This window comes from Castanea sativa, chromosome 10 (genome assembly GCF_040712315.1).
Source record: "Castanea sativa cultivar Marrone di Chiusa Pesio chromosome 10, ASM4071231v1".
NCBI lineage: Eukaryota > Viridiplantae > Streptophyta > Magnoliopsida > Fagales > Fagaceae > Castanea > Castanea sativa.
The window spans coordinates 17070362-17089669 of record NC_134022.1 but is presented as its reverse complement, the minus strand read 5'-3'; the positions used below and the strand labels follow the sequence as shown (position 1 = coordinate 17089669).

The 19308-nt window shown below is 35.0% G+C and overlaps 2 protein-coding genes across 5 annotated transcripts; both read left to right on the top strand.

Annotated features, from left to right (window-relative positions):
* The first annotated feature begins 705 nt into the window (after positions 1-705).
* On the top strand, positions 706-1470 carry LOC142612126 (uncharacterized). The gene is made up of 2 exons (XM_075784247.1): positions 706-1056; positions 1162-1470. The coding sequence occupies exons 1-2, from the start codon at positions 706-708 to the stop codon at positions 1468-1470; spliced, it is 660 nt and encodes a 219-aa protein (XP_075640362.1).
* Positions 1471-10863: 9393 nt separating this feature from the next.
* On the top strand, positions 10864-15360 carry LOC142613205 (putative pre-mRNA-splicing factor ATP-dependent RNA helicase DEAH2). Of its 4 annotated transcripts, none has more exons than XR_012840242.1 (7): positions 10864-11364; positions 11924-12126; positions 12240-13324; positions 13620-13845; positions 13970-14208; positions 14355-14473; positions 14956-15360. XR_012840242.1 is itself a non-coding variant. In XM_075785442.1 (7 exons), exons 1-7 carry the CDS (start codon positions 11044-11046, stop codon positions 15080-15082), a joined length of 2220 nt encoding a protein of 739 aa, XP_075641557.1. In that variant the 5' UTR covers positions 10864-11043; the 3' UTR covers positions 15083-15360. The 4 variants fall into 4 exon arrangements, 2 of the variants coding, with proteins under 2 accessions (XP_075641557.1, XP_075641558.1); XR_012840243.1 differs by having other exon boundaries at positions 13610-13845; XM_075785442.1 differs by having other exon boundaries at positions 13720-13845.
* Positions 15361-19308: the final 3948 nt, after the last annotated feature.

Genomic DNA, 19308 nt, shown 5'->3' with positions numbered 1-19308 from the left:
AGTCTCTATGATCCCATTATAACTATTGTATTTATCTAAAATAAATAAATTTCTAAAAAAATGTATCCAAACAATTATTGAATACATACAATATTATAAAATCAAATAACCACTTACACTTAATCTTCTTCTTCTTCTTTTTTTAGAAGAACTTACACTTAATCACCAAAAAAAAACACCTAAAACAAAACCCACTTACGATTTTCTTTTATACATAATATACTATCAATTTCAATGATCGTTTATTATATTTATATATTATTAATAAATACTAATTTAATGACAAATAACAAGTTGAAGAAAAGTCTTGCCTTAAAATATTATGATTCTAACAAATAATTACTTGGAAGTATTGCTTTAGCTTTTGAAGACAAAAGCAAACACATGTAGGACATAGAGCCAATTTTAACCTCAAAAAAATATTGTTTGGACTTCAAATTTGACTGACAGACTGAGACCTAGTATTGTGGGGCAAAGAAATAAAGAAGGATATATAAATAATTATAAAAAAATTAGCAAACTAGAACAACTAAGAAATTAGAGAGATTCTTTTTCCGAGTGTACAAGGCCCAGTACTTCCCAAAGTGTTCGTTCTTGGAAGCTGAACTTGGTCACAACCCCTCCTTTGCATGGCGTAGTTTGTTTTCGGCAAGGGAACTTATCCGTAAAGGGACCAGATGGAAAATAGGCAATGGGCAGAGTATTATGGTGAGGTCTAGTGGGTGGTTACCCCACCCCCCACTTTTCAAACCAGATGTGGACGCTTCAATGAAAGTGGGGGACCTGATTGACCAACGAACCATGCAATGGAAAAAGAGAGTGATACAAGACACGTTCTTGCAGTCCACACAAGAAGAAGTCCTTCGTATCCAGCTCCGTAACACACGTGACCGGGATCAGATTTATTGGAAGGAAAACAAAGTATGTCAATTCACCGTAAGATCAGCATATCAGGTTGCTCGGCGAATGAACCAAGTGGATGAGGCTGAACACTCACGGGCACGGGTTGACAAGAGACTTTGGAACAAGCTATGGACATTAAATATACCGCCGAAGGTCTGAAACTTCGTATGGAGAGCATGCTCAAATATCCTTCCTACTCGTGCTAATCTTGCCCGTAGGAGAGTACCCATTGACCCATCGTGTGCAATATGTGGTCAGGCAGAGGAAACAGTCAGCCATGCATTATGGGAATGTCCTATGGCCAGGAATGTATGGGCGATGGTTAGAGGGAAGCTACAGAAGTGTGGGGCAAGAATACAGACCTTCCACCTCCTAGCTAGACAGCTGATGGAGAAACTCATGAGAGAAGAGCAAGAATTATGGGCGATGGTTGCATGGTCCATTTGGAATGCTAGGAACCGATTCTACTTCGAAGATACACAGAACCAGCCAAGTGATATACTTAGGGGAGCCACAACTTTACTACAAGATTATCATAGGTGGAATGGGCAGCTGGCCCACCATTAAGAGCACCAGAGTGTGCTATTTACGTTATTGTGTTTAGTATTTTATTGTTCTTTTCTTGTAAACGTAGTAGGTGGGATGGGTCCCAGCCATTGAAATATTGTAATGAGGGGCTTTCCCCAGTTTTATCAATATAATTCTATCTTTGAGTCCAAAAAAAAAAAAAAATCAGAGAGATTTTTCTCCAAAAAAGAAAAAAGAAATCAAAGAGAGAGAGAGAGAGAGAGTGTGTTTGGTTTAGAAAAACTCTTACTCAAAACTTAATTTTCATCACCCAATTCTCCACCTCAAAAAAATTTGTTTGGTTCAGTTTTTGTTCTCAATTTCCATAACTCAAAACTTAAAAAATTGAGTTGGAGTGACGGAAATTGAGAACAACTTTTTGGAGTTTTCAAGATTTGAAAATTGAGATTCGATGGCATACTTATAAATCTGAGCAATTGTATGGGACACGCGGTCATGACTTGTCTCCATCAAGTCAAACCACAATAATTACTTTACTCTCAATTTGAAAATCTAACTATTAAATTGCATGTTCTTTACACTTTTAATCCACATGTCAAATTTTGTGTCAATCGAATATTATTTACGATATGATTTATAAGCTTATATTTTATGTATAATTTTTAAATTACAAAAACTTGTAATTTAAACAATATATTGATAACATAGCTATTGATTTTTAATTTTTTAGAAATTTTGCAAGCATGAAAATTATAAGAAGAATGTGTAATCTAATGGTGGATTTGTCAAAATTCACCTTCAATAGAAAGATATTGAATAAGATTGTAGTCTAAGGTTACAACTAATTTTGTAGTTAAATTTTGTCCTTTTTTTTTTTTTTCCTTCCTCCTCTTTTTTTTTTTTTTTTTTTTTTTTAACAAGAACCTAAAGATGAACAGCAATCACAAATTCACATTAACTTATTTCAAAAAACTTAATATGAGTCCAGAAATGTGTAGCGACATCCTTTTCCTTCAAGTATTGGTCTCTCTTTTTGTTTCTATTTTGCTTTGCCAAAGCAATAACATCCTTTGAGTGTCTTGATAGGAATTGAAATAATCTCTCAACTATGGTTATTCATACTTATCTAATAGATTCAATAATTCATCCTGCTCTAATTTACCAATATTGTCAATAACAAATATCACATAGTGCTATAAAGGCTATAGCATAAGAGATAACTTTGATAACTTGTGGTCACAATAATAGCCAAAGAATAGTTGCATCTACGGGTAATTGAACAAGAACTAAAACATCCTTTTGATAGCATTGCTTTACTTTCTTTCAAAAGCTTAAATTAGCTCAAATCTGAACTCTTCTTCTTCGTCATCACAATCTTCTCCCCATAAATCAATATATGTCTCAAACCCAAAATCAACAAATCCATAAGTCTACCCATAATCAACAAACCCATAAATCCAAAACCCATAATCAGCAAACTTATAAAATAAATGATTGGATTAAAAAAAAAAAAAAACTACTTAAAGAAAGAGCATGAAGACAAATACGAATCAAATTCAAGATCTAACTAAATGGGTAGATCCAAAAGCAACAGCTGAGAGGGGGAGAGAGAGTGAGCAAGAGAGAGACAAGGTTGAGGGACCATACCGATCTGGGGTAGTCACCCGAATTGGCCAAGGAGGACAAAGATGGAGTGTGGGCTATTACTATTCTTTGTTCTGATGATGAGTGGAGAAGAAAGAATTGAAAGAGTAAATGTAGTGTGAGAGACAGAGAAACGAAAGAGAGTGGTGGAGAGAGAAAAGAACATGCGGATTGAGGTATAGAATCGTTCTCGCCACTTTCAGCTTGTGGGCTTCACCATTTTGAATTAAAGATGAGTGTTTTAGTAGAAAACTACAACCAAGTTTTTGAGCCAAACACAGCTGGGAGAAAGTAATGAGAAAAATAGAGATTTTTTTTTTTTTTGATAGGTGAAAAATAGAGAATTTGATATGAGATATGGGTTAGAGTTTTGAGTTATGAAAACTAAATTTTGAGTCATGCTATAACCAAACATAGTCTTAAAGACTCATCTGTAGTGAGCGATGGGTGTGTTTGCCCAAAGAAATCGCAGATTGATGGTGTGTGGCTGTGTGCAACCTTTGAAAATGAAGAAGGGGTCCTATGCTATAATGTGTGTGATAAACCTTTGAGAGTGAAGAAGAGACCTTTATTCCGTCAAATGCAAAAGCTGAAGGTAAGCCAAAGAAGCTTTTTTAATGAAAAATGGAGGAAAAATTATTACTGTTTTAATTCTCTTTTATTTTTTGTATTTTGAGTAGTGTTATAATCACAAAATTTTCACAACAAAGTTTAGGTGGCAAGATGTTAATGATTCTTATTTAAGTCCATCACTTATATCACTCTTTTACTTAATACTTGACATCTAGACTTTATTGTAAAATTGTTTGTAAAAATGTTGTGCCTGTAAGTGCACAATTGTACCCGGACCCAAAAACAAGTATTGGGCTCAGGCCCAATGAGCCTTATACAATGAAATTTGTAGAGTAAGGATTTGAAACCTAGGTTTGGGATGTTGGAAGTTCAATTAACAGGCTAGAATGCCACAATCTATGCAAATGATAAACAAGTATGACAAAGAGACCTCCTCGGACATAAGCCGAGAATGATTTGTATAAATATTCTATTTTTATGCCAAAGTTTACAATTCTTAGTTCTTATTTTTTCAGCTCAGTAGCAGGTCCCCTTCCCTTTCCTCTTTCGTCTCCTTCTATACTTCTTCTTCTTCACTGGTTCATCCACATGTCATACAAATCTTCCCCTTAGATACTTGTCCCATCCACCACCTTTTTGAAGTCTTCAAATAATAGCAAGAAGACTGAATTCTACTGTTCAGAGGTCATTTCCTCATTAATGCGGCCAGGGAGATAGATGCAGGGCCTTTAATGTGGTGGTAGCAGCTTTTTCCTTAGATATTTCTCACATGTTCTTGCTTCTAAAGGGTGCTTGGATCACCCTCTTACCCATCAATTCTTCCAGAATTCTGCCTCTAACCCATTTAGCAAGTCCCAGGGTCATTGCTGGGCCTGTCCGAGGAGAAATTCCTCCTTGGACAACTCCTCAGACCTCTACAGTGCAAACTGACTTGTGGGCCTAGAGGCTCTGATCAAAACAAACTGGTACCAGTTAATCAGGCACAAAGCCCAAACGTTTATTCAAGAGCTTTTATCCCCCCCCCCCACAATGCCTATTTTTATTCTTTTTATGAAAATCATACTTATAAAATTTATGGAAATAAACTCTAGAAATGGGGGTCAGTTCGTATATATTCTTAGAAAAAATTAAATTGGAAGGGATAATTATTATACTAGTATATACATGTAATAATTTTTTGGACAAATTATAGTAAACTCACCTGTGATTTGGCTCATTTGCATCTTGCTTACCCATGATTTAAAATTAACACTTTGTCCACCTGTGTTTAACTTTGTTTAGTCTCCCTTATCCACCTCCATTAAAATCAAGGGTAAAAATGTTTTTTTTTTTTCCCTTTTATGTTTCTATCCTTCAAAAAAAAAAAACATAAAAAACACAAACAAACAAGATCAAAATGTGTTATTTCAAACCCAAGAATATGCATCTCTTATAACATGGCTTTGAAGGGGTCATACCCCACTTCGTTGTCGCTTGCCCAAGCGTGGCTTCAATAATCCATTTAGTCTCACTTTTCAGGTACTCTTTTGTTTTTCTTTTATTGAAATATAAAAATGGGGTCTTTGTTGTGTTGGTTGTTTGCTGAGAAAGTGCAAGAAAATTAGAGTTTTGGGTTTGTGTTTGATGTGTTTGATGATTTGTTCTGTGTTTTGGGAACTGATAGTTAAATTGGAATCTTAGTAATTTTTAAGATTATGCATCTTAATAGGTTTGTTTTTTGGGTGTTCTCATATATACTTCCCATGTACTTGGATTGTGCCCATTTGCGATATAAATCAATTTCTTACTTAAGAAAAGAAAAAACCAGTGAAGCAAAATGTTTTCATCAACCACATAATGGATGTAATTTCTTGTTAACTGCTAATTCTATCATTGTAGAATTCATTGAGGATAGAAGTCAATGTCTGATATCTAAGTAAGGACAATAAAGCAAAAACTATAAAAGCATTTTTCTCTTGGTTGGTAGATTCAAGTACTTCATTGGAGGGTCCTGGGTTAGCTCTACTGGATAGAATTTATCATTTATAGTCCAAGGAAATGTGTGGGTGCTAATAATCACATTTACATGAAAGGAATCTAACTTGTGTCTAATAAAACTTATGCTACTTATCAGGGAAAAAAAGGGCTACTAACTTGTTCGTCACTAAAAGTGTAGTAAGAAGTTTTAAAATTTGGGGGTTAATATATTGTTTGATCTTGTTTGTTTGTGTTTTTTATGTTATTTTTTTATTTTTGGAGGAGAGAGCCATAAAAGGGAAGAGAAAATTCATTTTTACCCTTGACTATAATGGAGGTGGATAACGGAGACTAAATAGAGTTAAACACATGTGAACAAAGTGTTAAGTTTTAAACCACGAGTAAGCAAAGCGCAATCGGACCACACCACAAATGGATTTACTGTAATTTGCCCTAATTTTTTTGAAAAATTTGGGGGGGGGGGGGGCATGGCCCAATATGGCTTGGCCACTGATTTGGGCTTACCTTTTTAAAATTCTGGGTGCCAACAAGCATATATCATATTGTTTTTCTATATATACATATAGAGACATGTTCTTGTATATAGTCTCAAAAAAAAAAAAAAAGTTTTTAAGTATATATATAACAATGTAGAGTTTCATTTTCAATTTTGGTACTAGAAGGGTAGCTGTGTTTTTTTTTTTTTTTTTGGTGATGAGAGGGTAGCTGTTGTTTTTGCTGAGATGAATTATGAATTCCTAAGAGGATTTTATAAAAATTGTTTCTCAATAGCGTATTCAACCCATATCAAATATCCTACTTCCTAAGGGATGAGTTTTACTACATTTCAACGAGTAAGTAGAATTTCAACATTAAGGGGTCAAAGCAATATAAAAAATCTAATCAATTTAAGGTCACGTAAGAAATAAGACAAATTTGAGGTCATTCATATACTTATTGCAAAATTAAACTAAATATAATCTTAAAAAAATTAAACTAAATATAAAGTTAAAAAGTAAGTTCTTGAAAATTTTGGGATTGTTGACCATTTTCTCATCATTAGAGCATTTGCAACAGTGTAACTAAATAGCTATATAGCTATTTCAAGAGTCTAAATCTTCTGTCCCAACTTATATGCTCCACTCTATACTCCACCAAATATATCAAGCCACATGGACATCATTTATTATACAGAAACGGAAGAGTTAAACGGAGTCAATCTCCTTAATCTTAACTCACGTTCCAAACCCAAGTAAAGAAAAAAAAAAAAAAAAAAAAAGGCACTACAATCAAAATACCCAGCCAACACCGAATTCCACCACCAAAACCACTGTTGGAGAACAGAGCTTGGAATCAAAATACCCAGCCAACACCGAATTCCACCACCAAAACCACTGTTGGAGAACAGAGCTTCCAAGCCTCAATGATCAAGCTGTCCCTCTAATTTTTTTTTTTTCTTATTCTCTCACACAAAACCCATGTGAGATTGTTTCTCACATGGAAACGGAAACCAAATCGATTACAGATTTGGACTTAGGGAATTTGTAGGTTCCTTTACTTTCTATGATGTATAAAACGAAAGTTAAGTGATGGGCTCCTTTGCTTTGGGTTTTTATTTTTTGTTTTTAGGTTGATGGGTTTTTGGCCAAGAAGACAACCATGGGTAAGGGCTGAGAATTTTCTCTTCACCAGCATTGGCGTTGGTTTTGGAATAGTGTAGGGGCAGAGAATTTTGTAACGCACTACCATGGGTGGTGGTCCAGTAATTTGTTTTGGGTGTACCGAAATAGGAGTTGGTGGTTGAGGAGATTCATCCTAGTCATCTTCTCTAGCAGTGACTTTGGTGGTGGCTGGATATTTTGATGTTGGTGCTGTCAGCTGTTTTTTTTCATTTTTTATTTTTTATTTTGGGTTTTGTGTGAGAGAATAAAAAAAAAAATCAGAGGGACAGCTTAATCATTGAGGCTTGGAAGCTCTATTCTTTGTAGGTATAAAGAAATGAATGCTGGAAAATTCCCAACTGCTTCTTTTGCAGTTAAACAAGTGGATGGCTCTTATTATACTGTTAGAATATTCATTCAGGAGCTAGAATACAAATCTAAACTGTATTCCTTGGATACCAGCAAAGGAACTCCATTCTTAAAACTAACAATATCCTCCTCTCCGTCTCAACAAGTCCTTGTAAAGCTTACAATGCCGGTGAGTAAATTAGTTTTAATTACAAATTATATGGGCTTGATCATTGATAGCTTGATATCCCCTCTTCATCTTCTCCAACAGTGGTTTTGGTGGTGGAATCCAGTGTTGCCTCGGTATTTTGATTGTAGTGCTTTTTTTTTTTTTTTTTTTTTTCACCTTACTTGGGTTTGGAACGTGAGTTAAGATTGAGGAGATTGACTCCATTTAACTCTTCCGTTTCTGTATAATAAATGATGTCCACGTGGCTTGATATATTTGGTAGAGTATAGAGTGGAGCATATAAGTTGGGACAGAAGATTTGGACTCCTATTTTAGTTACACCAAAACACACAAAAAAGGGTTGCAGCAGTGGAGCTATACTTAAAATTTTTTACCTTCTTGTTATACATAGATGTGCACTGTAGCTGAAAGCTAACAAAAAAAAAATTATTCTCCCTCTTATTAAAATATTAATTTTTCCTTTTTTTCATTTTTCTTTTCTCCTCATAACTTTCATAACTCTCAACTTTCAGACCTCTCACGCCACCACCCCCCCGACCTATGCCGCCAACACATGCCACCACAGACCCAACTCGTCTACCCAGCTCTGACCCACCCCTTCCGTCGACCCAGCTCGCCAACCCAAGCCCCAAGTCTCAAGCCGAAAGAGAGATGTACGGGTAGAGCAATGAGATTGAAGTGTAATCGGAAACCAAAGCATGGCGAGGATGTTGACAGTGTGGGTAGCATCGACGCAGGGTTGATTCTCCACTGAACCCACAGTAACATCAGCTCCAGCTCATCACAGAACATCAATGGTAATTAGTAACATCGCTCATCCCTACGGCGCCATGATCGATGACGGCGGGAATTCTGGGTTCATGGGTTTTGGATTGCTGGGTTTGTGGGTTTTTTATTTTTTTATTTTTCTGGTGTTTTTGGTTCTTCTTCGCATGGGTTTTTTGGTGTTTGATTTTTTTGTGGGTTTGGTTGTGATCGTGGATTGTGGTTGAAATGGCGGTTTGTTGCTAGTAGAGTGGTGGTGGAGGTGGATGAGGCTAGCTGAAAGGTTTTTATGGGTGGTTGTTCTTGGCGGTGGTTGTGAATTGTGCCATTATCAGTTTGTGGTGTTTTTTAAGTGGGATGTATTATTTTATTGTAATAGATATATTATTTTATTATGTTAAAAGCTAAAATAGATCCACTGCTGAGCATGTTTTGTAAAGTGAGTAGGTAAAATAGATAAAGTAGCTTTTTGTACTGTCAAATAGCTACGAAAATAGCTCAATTGTTGTGGATGCTCTTACTATTTAGCATCCCAAATAGTTAGACAACTAAAATTGAATGTGACACTATTTTTTTGTCCAAATCGAACAAGAATGCATTTTTAGAAGGCAAAATATATAAAAATCACTAATCGGACTTAGGCCAATCCCAAACTGTCCCAATATTTTTTTTTTTTTAAATCCAATTTTCTCCCTCAACACAAACAACACATAACACTATTTCAAATTTCCTTACTTCTCTAGGTCCTATACTTCCTTCCAATAGCATGTTTTGACTGCACTAGTAGATAAATAGCTGCCAAAGCAAGATAAAAAAGTTTTTGTACCATCTCACAAGCCCAAACCTTAGGAATAATTTTGGTGTTTTATATTTCTTTTTAATTTTTTTAGCAATATTGTTTTCTAACTCTTACTTATAGTAGAAATTCCTCTATTTAAAATTATATTTAAATAAAGGATATGAAATCCATTTATTATTAACTGACAAATAGTACAATACAATCAAAATATAAATCATTCTTTCTAACACACGTTTTCATTAGAAATATCAAGAGGTGCCACTTAAGTTACTAGGTTTTTGACTAACTTATTGTGAATGGATTATAATAAAATTGGTGTTAGTGATAACTTATGCAAAATTTATGTTGATCCAATTACAATTTATCATCTTAATAGGATATGAAAAAAGTTGTGTACTTAGCATTGCTCTTCCATCATCCAAAAAAGTCGGTGGCTTGAAGATGAAGAGTAATGCTACATAAACAACAAATTTCACAACTTTTTTCTAACTTGTTAAGTTGCCAAGCTTTCACTGATTCTCATATGAGTCCACTACTAACATTACTTTTTAACTTACCACTAACAATTTGTGTTAATTTTTTTGTCAAAACATTTGTGTCTTTAGACTTTCTTGAAGATGAATAATTTTGGCTATATGTGTATGCGGTCCAAAATGGGAAAATGCCCCTTTTGGAAAACAATTTAGTAAAATGCTCTTAGTTTTAAACTATCTAACAAAATGTCCCCATTTTTTAAACTTGATTTTAATAAAATCGAGTTACAGGTGGAACTTGACATTAGTAATGTCGAGTTTTATGCATATTTTGTTAGTTAAATTTTGGGTAAAATACTATTTTGGTCCTTAAAACTTTATTAAAATTTTGTTTTTTGTCCCTAAATTTTGAAAAGTTCTTTTTTCATCCCTAAACTTTGTAAAGAGTTTTTTGAATAGTAAATAGACAAAAATAAAGATGAAAAAAGAAATTTTTCAATAGTTTAGGGATGAAAAAAAAATCTTTTAGTAAAGTTTAAGGATATAAATAAAACATTTTCAATAGTTTAAGGACGAAAAATGAACTTCTTAAAGTTTAGAGATGAAAAATAAATATTTGGTACAGTTTAGGGACCAAAATAATATTTTACATTTTTTTTGAAAATTTAAGTGAAACTCGACATTAGTAATATCTAGTTCTACTTAAAAAAACACATAGAACTCAATTTTGAGACTATCGAGTTTAAAAATAAGAACATTTTACTAAATAGTTTGAAAAGAGGGACAAATGGCTAAATTGCCTATTTCGGCATGTGCATGCGTATGTGTTGTCGGAATCAAAAGCCTCATGAACCAAACTTATTTAAAGCCCACTATTTTGCCAACTCTTGGGACCGACTTAAAGAGAATGTGAAGAAAAAGTTAAATGGGCTCAACTTCATAGGCCTAAACCCAAAACAGAAAACCCACAAAAAGTCTCCTTTAATTTTCACATATAAATAGCGACCCCGAGTAGCCCTAGCCTCGTTTTTAATTTCTCTCTCTCACACCCTAAATTTTCTCTCTCCAAAATTAGTCAAAATCTCATAGCTAGGGTGTGTTTTTGGTTTGCTTTCTAATCGACTCGACTGTCGGGTTGGTTCGTTCGTTCGCTCGCTCGCTCTGTGCGGTTTGTACTGTTAGGGCCAGGGTTAGGGTTTATTGATGGGAACGGAGAGGAAGAGGAAGGTGAGCTTGTTCGACGTGGTGGGCGAGTCGAAGATCGCCAAAATCAACGGCGGCGGCGGCTTCTCGTCCTCGGCGGCGGCGATGAGCAACAGTGGTGGTATTATTGGCGGAGGCAATAGCAGCAACCCCGCGATCAATAGCTGGACGGGGAGGCCCTACTCGCAGAGGTACTATGAGATTTTGGAGAAGCGGAGAGGCTTGCCTGTTTGGCACCAGAAAGAACAGTTCTTGCAAGATCTCAAGGCTAACCAGACTCTCATCCTCGTCGGTGAGACTGGTAGCGGCAAAACCACTCAGGTTTGATCTTTGTTTCTCTTTTCTCTAATATGTTTGTTTGCTGAGAAACTAGAGGGCAGGTTTAAATTTTAGATTAGGGTTTTGGTTGTTTAATATCTTATACTGACCTTTTGATTTTCCATTTGTTTGGGCTTATTATAATCATGTATGTGACCCTTTAATTTTCTATTTATTTAGGTTTATAATCATGAATAGTCTGGAATGGTTAGTGGCGAAAGCTTTAACTTGATAGCATGTATAAGTCTATGAGAGTATTTGATGTTAGTTTGTTGTATAGTCATTTATTAATTTGATTTAAATGTTAAACAATTTATCTGATAGGGTGGGTAAGAATTTGATATTTCCAAGGAATTGAGGGTTTTTTTTTTATAGAAAAAACTTCCTTGTACCTTAATATTGGTCCCCATAAGATTGAAATGTATTTTATGTTTCTGGGAAAGTTGTGTGTTATATCTTTTAGTTGAATTTTATTTTTTTTTACACGCGCGCCTCGAGCATGGAGTAATTATCTTGTGTGTTGAACATGGAGGTTAACGAAATATATGCCCCTTTTCTACAGATTCCCCAGTTCGTTTTGGAAGCGATTGATTTAGAAACTCCAGATAAGCGCAGGAAAATGATGATTGCATGCACCCAGCCTCGTAGGGTGGCTGCTATGTCTGTTTCTCGTCGTGTTGCTGAAGAGATGGATGTAACTATCGGAGAAGAGGTTGGTTATAGTATCCGTTTTGAAGACTGCAGTAGTGCAAGAACAGTTTTGAAGTAAGCTCATCCTTCAGATTTAACATGTCTTATCTTATATATATTTGGGTGGTTACGTGCTGCCTGGACATGATTTGAAAGTTTACTAATTGTTTGTTTGTTTTATGTATCAGGTATTTAACAGATGGTATGCTTTTAAGAGAAGCGATGACCGATCCGCTTTTGGAACGCTACAAGGTCATAATTCTTGATGAGGCTCACGAAAGAACATTGGCAACTGATGTTCTGTTTGGGCTTCTGAAGGAAGTGTTGAAAAATAGACCTGACCTGAAGCTAGTTGTAATGAGTGCTACTCTTGAGGCTGAAAAATTTCAGGGTTATTTTTTTCAAGCACCACTTATGAAAGTTCCTGGGAGGCTTCATCCGGTGGAAATATTTTACACTGAAGAGCCTGAAAGGGACTACCTGGAGGCAGCAATCCGAACTGTTGTGCAAATTCATATGTGTGAAACTCCTGGAGATATACTTGTGTTCCTCACTGGTGAGGAGGAGATAGAAGATGCATGCCGAAAAATAACTAAAGAAGTTGCAAATATGGGTGACCAGGTGGGACCTGTCAAAGTAGTGCCTTTGTATTCTACCCTTCCTCCGGCTATGCAGCAGAAGATATTCGAACCGGCTCCACCTCCCGTGAAAGAGGGTGGTCCTGCTGGAAGGAAGATTGTGGTGTCAACAAACATTGCTGAAACTTCTTTGACCATTGATGGTATAGTATATGTGATTGACCCTGGGTTTGCAAAACAAAAAGTTTATAACCCACGAGTGCGTGTGGAATCATTGTTGGTATCTCCGATCTCTAAGGCTAGTGCACACCAGAGATCAGGGCGTGCTGGAAGAACTCAGCCTGGAAAATGCTTTAGACTTTACACTGAGAAAAGTTTCCAGAATGATCTTCAACCACAGACCTATCCAGAAATATTAAGATCAAACCTTGCAAATACGGTTCTTACTTTGAAGAAACTGGGAATAGATGATCTAGTGCATTTTGATTTTATGGATCCCCCTGCTCCAGAGACATTGATGCGGGCTTTAGAGGTTTTGAATTACCTGGGAGCATTAGATGATGACGGAAATCTGACAAAGCTGGGCGAAATTATGAGTGAATTTCCATTGGATCCTCAGATGTCAAAGATGCTCGTTGTTAGCCCTGAATTCAACTGTTCAAATGAAATTCTATCAGTTTCTGCCATGCTTTCAGGTATGTTTTTATTGTCTTGTCCCTTTATTTTCATACCGAGTCCTGTCCTAGTAATATAGGAAAGTACTGTTTGGCTGCATCATGATTGGATGTAGCCATGGGTCTGGCATATGCACAGATATATGTCTGTGCATATGATGTCTTCCAATTGCTTGCACATGCAAGTCCATGTGCACGTGGTTAGAATACTGTGTCAAATTAGGTTGTCATCAGCAACTGTCTTCTCTAGGTTTCATGCCCCCGGTTGGCATGTACCATAGGATTTCTAAGTAAGTGCTGATGCAGATAGTTGCAGTTTCTCAGTATTCTCTCATGAAGAAAATGGTATCGTCTCGCCTCTATGCATCTGCTGACCTCCGTGGGCCTCCTCTGTGATAACCAATTTCTTTCTTTAGTACCCAATTGCTTTGTCCGGCCTAGGGAGGCTCAGAAAGCTGCTGATGAAGCAAAAGCTAAGTTTGGGCACATCGATGGAGATCACCTCACGCTCTTGAACGTATACCATGCATACAAGCAAAACAGTAAGTACTTTTATCTGTTCTTTTCTTTATATTTTTAATTTTATAAATTAGCCTCAAGCAGTACTAGTCACTTTTTAATGCACTATAGTTCTAATATTCTTCCTTGTTTATTAATGGGTTGCAGACGAGGACCCATCATGGTGCTATGAGAACTTCGTCAACCAAAGGGCGTTGAAGGCTGCTGATAATGTTAGACAACAGCTCGTGCGTATCATGGCCAGGTTTAACCTCAGGTTGTGCAGCACTGATTTCAACAGCCGTGATTACTACATCAACATAAGGAAGGCTATGCTAGCAGGATATTTCATGCAGGTAGCTCACCTGGAACGTACTGGACACTACTTGACAGTGAAGGACAACCAAGTATGTAAAGCGATTCTTTTCTTATCCTTTTCTTAAAGCTTTTTTTCTTATTGGTTCTGAAATATGCTGTATCTAGTTTTTTTTTTTTTTTTTTTTTTTGGAAAAAAAAAAAAAGATCTAAATTTCCTTTATAATCTGTTTTGCAGGTGGTCCACTTGCATCCATCGAATTGCTTGGATCACAAGCCCGAGTGGGTCATTTATAATGAATATGTTCTAACAAGCAGGAATTTCATTCGGACGGTGACAGATATTCGTGGTGAATGGTTAGTTTCGAGCTTTTGATTAATGATTTTCTTTTGTGGCAGTAATAAAGTATACTGTATTTTATTATTTTTCTTGGGGGGTGGGGGTCAATATCTGAGTATGACTCATGATAGGCGGATGTTTTATATATAATTAAATTCCAGTATTTGGTCTCTCTGCTAGTTAGGGTTTTTATTTATTTATTTATTTAAGAATAAAATCCTAGGCTGTTTATTTGATGCACTTGGCTTTGGTCATATTCACACATGCAGCTTGAGAACGAGTTCAACTAGGATTTATAAGAAATTAAGAATAAATTGCTTTTGCATTAGAGAAATGCTACGGTCGCAAATTATTTTTCAACATTTTTACAAAATGTTGATGTAGCTAACTTGTTATTGGTTTTCATCTAGGCCTATCATTAATATCACTTTTTTCATTTATTTCCCTTATAATAAGATTTGTTTATTAAAGACTAATCGACAATTTTTGTTGGATACAGGATAATTGATATAGCACCACATTATTATGATCTGACGAACTTCCCGCAGTGTGAGGCTAAGCGTGTTCTTGAGAAGCTTTACAAGAAGCGGGAGAAGGAGAGGGAGGAGAGCAGGAACAGAAAGTGATGATGATGTTTTCCGCATTGGCATCTTTCAATTCCTTGTTTGCCTTTTCTCAACGGAAAGGAGGAGCCATTTCCTGAGATCTCAATTCTTTCATTATATTAGCCATTGTGTAACTCTCAGGAGAACCAGCTTGGCAGTGAAATCGGTGGAAATTTGGCAATGTTTCTGTACCATTAACTAGTGCTAGTTTTAGTGAACTATAATTTTCTATTGTATTGATTATCTTAATTTATTCCGGATTTGATGGTTTCATTTAAGAAAAACGGGAATTAATGTTATCTATACTACCCAGGGAACAGGATTCCCTCACTTGGGCTTTACTTTTTAACTGTCCCAAACAGCCTTATTTGACAGTGAATGTAACAAAGTCAGCAAAAAGGCTTTACTTTTTAACTGCCCCAAATTGCTCTTTTTGACAATTAATGTAACAATAGCAAAATTCAACTGAATTAAGAAGTTTTTACAAAATAGTCCTATCTTTATTAAATCAGCTTTTCCAAAAAAGGAAAACTGAACTGAGAATTAAAGTGATTAGATCACTTTTCTAGTCAAAATTGTTTACCAGCTTCCTCTGCCAAAATCTCTTAAGGCCCGTTTTGGTGTTAGTGTTAAAAAAACAGTTTTCAGTTTTTTTGAAAATATGTGTGGGTGAAAAAATGTAAAAATATGTGTAATGTTTAACAACTGAAAACATGTGTTTAAATAATGTATCAAACGGGTCTTTAATTTTTAAAAACTGTCTGATTATAATTATATATATATATATATATATATATATATATATATATATATATATATATATATAATTCCAAGTTCTTAGTACACCTCACTTAAAATTTTAGGCCAACTACAAATATTTTTGTTTGATGTTCTAAGTACAAAATTTTAATGATACTAACTTATAATTTAGCTATACATTTTTTTTTTTGATAAAGTAAAGGATTAAAAAAAATAGAGCATGAAGAATTTGAAAATTTCAGCAGCACCACCACAGGCAATTACTCAATTGAATCAATTCAAAGATTAAATGCCAAAGACCTTGTAACTGAATTGGTACCTCTTCATGTACAAAGAGTTTGGGGGTTTAGGGGAAAAATGGTTCGAGTTGCGGGGTCAGCAATATGTTGTAATTATCTCTAAAAAAAAAAAAATCAAAGATCAAACAAAAATTGTTCCCTTATCAAAATGAGTTTATCACCTTAAAACAATTATTAATATTAATATATATTTAACTAGCCTTATTGCATATTTGCATGCGCTCTATGCATGCTTGACTCTTTTTTCTAGGGATATAGTCTAAAATTGGCTTAAAAAACAAATAAATTTACCCCAGTTATTGATTTGGCACTTGAAACGATCTTAGCAACAATATGCTAAGAGAAATATCTTTACAGGGTTACTTAGGATTTTTTTTATGTCAATTTTTTATTTATCCCAATTTGAAGAATTTGAAGTTTATGTGTTTGTCCAATGATATTATTTATTTGCGAACTATTGATATGGTCCAAAGAACGATGAAACTAGCACCAAAAATGAATATCAAAACTATATATATATATATAATATAATATAAAACTGAAGTGTTTGGCTATTTGTTGATCTTCTAATATTTTGTTACATAAACTTTGGTAGTCTCACAATTCTACACATCATTTTTTATGAATTTATTTATTATGTCAAAATGAGAGTTTTAAATTGACAACTACTTAGCAACATGGAGAAGGTTTTTTTTTTTTTTTTAAATCAACTACTACTTAACAATATAGAGTTTTAAACTGACTAATACTTAGTAGACTAAACAGTTTTAAACCAACTACTGCTCAACAATGTGGGGTGTTTTAAACCATATAGACCTACTATATATATATATATATATATATATATATATATATAGAGATAGAGAGAGAGAGAGAGAGAGAGAGAGAGAGAGAGAGAGAGAGAGAGAGAGAGAGAGAGAGAGTACTACACCAAAATCCCTCTCTTTGCCATCTCTATTATTTTGTTTCTACAAACCCTTCGTCCTCAAGTCTCAAGGTATCTTTTACACTAATTTTTCTTTTGTATTTTCTTTTGTTTTTCATATTTTTTATCTTTAATATTTCGTGTTTGTGTATCTTTTTTTTATTTACTTCCATTGCCTGTATGCTTGTGTAATATTTTATGAAGAACCAAACATCTAGACACTGTGTTTGATCCTAGAGTTTTATAGACAGAGTAAATGCTAAAAGAAAGCAACAGGTAATGGATGCTACTAAAGTATCTTAGATTTTTTATTCTCATGTTTAACATCTTAGTTTTGTTGGATGAATAATTTGTGTTACAAAATGTTATTTTTGTATTACTTGATTTATTTTTTCCCCTTGAAAGCTTCGGTGGAACTTAGAAATTTTTTTGGTCAATAAATTGTTGCATTTTGTTGTTCCATATTTAATAAGAGTTTAAACATGGTAGAAACAGATACAGTGCACCTTTGTTTCATCTTAAAAAATATACAATACGGTTATTTTTCCAAAATGTGTATATCTTCATTTCGTATCATTAATTTTTAAGTAATTGTATTTTTATAAATTATTTGATACATTGCACAGGTTAGCAATTAGTTTTAAATTTTAATCTTTAAATATGTTTATAATGCACCAAATGTCATTAGAAAAAACAAAACAAAAAACGAAAGGATGTCTACTTGGCACAAAATAAAATAAGTTGCATAAGTCTTTTTTTTTTAGGCGTAAATGTACTTTTGGTCCTTACATTTTGGGGTCATTTCTATTTTGGTCCCTACATTTTATTTTTACCACTTTTAGTCCCTAATCCAATTAACGCGTGACATTTAAGTCCTTACCGTCACCCAACTAACAGAAAATGCTAACGACACAATAAAATAATAATTAAAAAATCTATTTTGGTATTAAAAAATTGCCACGTCAGCGTATAAATTAATTTTAAATTAAATAAAAAAAATTAAAAACAAAAAATTGAATATGAACATCATCAACAACAAACCAGAATCAAGAACATGAACATCAAACCCAGAATCAAGAACATGAACACCAAAGAACAACACCACAACAAACAAAAACAAACCTCTAAAATTCCACACCTAAAACGCACAACACCACAAACAACAATTCACAAACCCAAACTTCAGGAAAAAAATTTAGCAATGAAAACAAACCCAGAATCAAAGAAACATCCAACTAAAAACTTCATCAACAAAAAACCCATATCCAAAACTCAAACAAACACAGTAACAAAACAAAAATTCACTCACCTGAAATCAATCTCATTTACTCACCTGAAATTCACAAAACAAAAATTCACTCACAGTAACCCATATTTAATCTCATACAGAGTCCCAAACTCGAAATCAGTCTCATCCACCTCCAATTTCAAACCTTTCCACTCATACACCTCCCTCACATTCCGAAACCCTCCTAACCCCACAAACCCTAGCGCCCCAAACTCCTCCTTCGCCCTCCTCAAAACCCTAGACTCCGCCGCGCTCGAAAGAATCTTCTCTGGCTTGGTCACGTAGTCTCTTCCGATCGACGGGTCCAACGGTTCCTCGTCCTCCTCGACGTGGCTGACGTCGTCGACGATGATGGCTTTGGCCTTGAGAGTGACGACGCAGAGAGGGTCATTGTCTTCTTCATCGTGACCTGCGTCAAGCTCTGCGACGCCGCCACCGTCATCGACGTTTACCGTCTCATCCAGTACGACATCTCCGGTGCCCCCTTCGGATCTCGCCTCGCCAAGCTCAACCACCACACCGGCTCTCTCCACTTCCCTCCCGGCGCCGATCTCTCCCGCACCATCCTCATGATCCCAGTCCGCGACCTCAACATCACTTTTCTTCAAGGTACTCATTTCTTGATTCTGAGTTTGTTTTCATTACTAAATTTTGTTCTTGAAGTTTGGGTTTGTGAATTGTTGTTTGTGGTGTTATGCGTTTTGGGTGTGGAGTTTTAGAGGTTTGTTTTTATTTGTTGTGGTGTTGTTCTTTGGGGTTCATATTCTTGATTCTGGGTTTGATGTTCATGTTCTTATTCTGGGTTTGTTGTTGTTGAGGTTCATATTCAATTTTTTGTTTTTAATTTTGCTTTTAATTTTGTTTTTAATTTTTTTTATTTAATTTAAAATTAATTTATACGCTGACGTGGCAATTTTTTAATACCAAAATAGATTTTTTAATTATTATTTTACTATGCCGTTAGCCACGTTAGCAT

What these genes read in the sequence shown, in the direction of transcription:
- LOC142612126 (XM_075784247.1), top strand. Translation starts at nt 706, where the DNA reads ATGGTGAGGTCTAGTGGGTGGTTACCCCACCCCCCACTTTTCAAACCA. An exon ending in CATTAAATATACCGCCGAAG is followed by an intron (nt 1,057 to 1,161) that starts GTCTGAAACTTC and finishes ATATGTGGTCAG; the next exon opens with GCAGAGGAAACAGTCAGCCA.
- LOC142613205 (XM_075785442.1), top strand. Translation starts at nt 11,044, where the DNA reads ATGGGAACGGAGAGGAAGAGGAAGGTGAGCTTGTTCGACGTGGTGGGC. An exon ending in GTAGCGGCAAAACCACTCAG is followed by an intron (nt 11,365 to 11,923) that starts GTTTGATCTTTG and finishes CCTTTTCTACAG; the next exon opens with ATTCCCCAGTTCGTTTTGGA. An exon ending in CCATGCATACAAGCAAAACA is followed by an intron (nt 13,846 to 13,969) that starts GTAAGTACTTTT and finishes AATGGGTTGCAG; the next exon opens with ACGAGGACCCATCATGGTGC.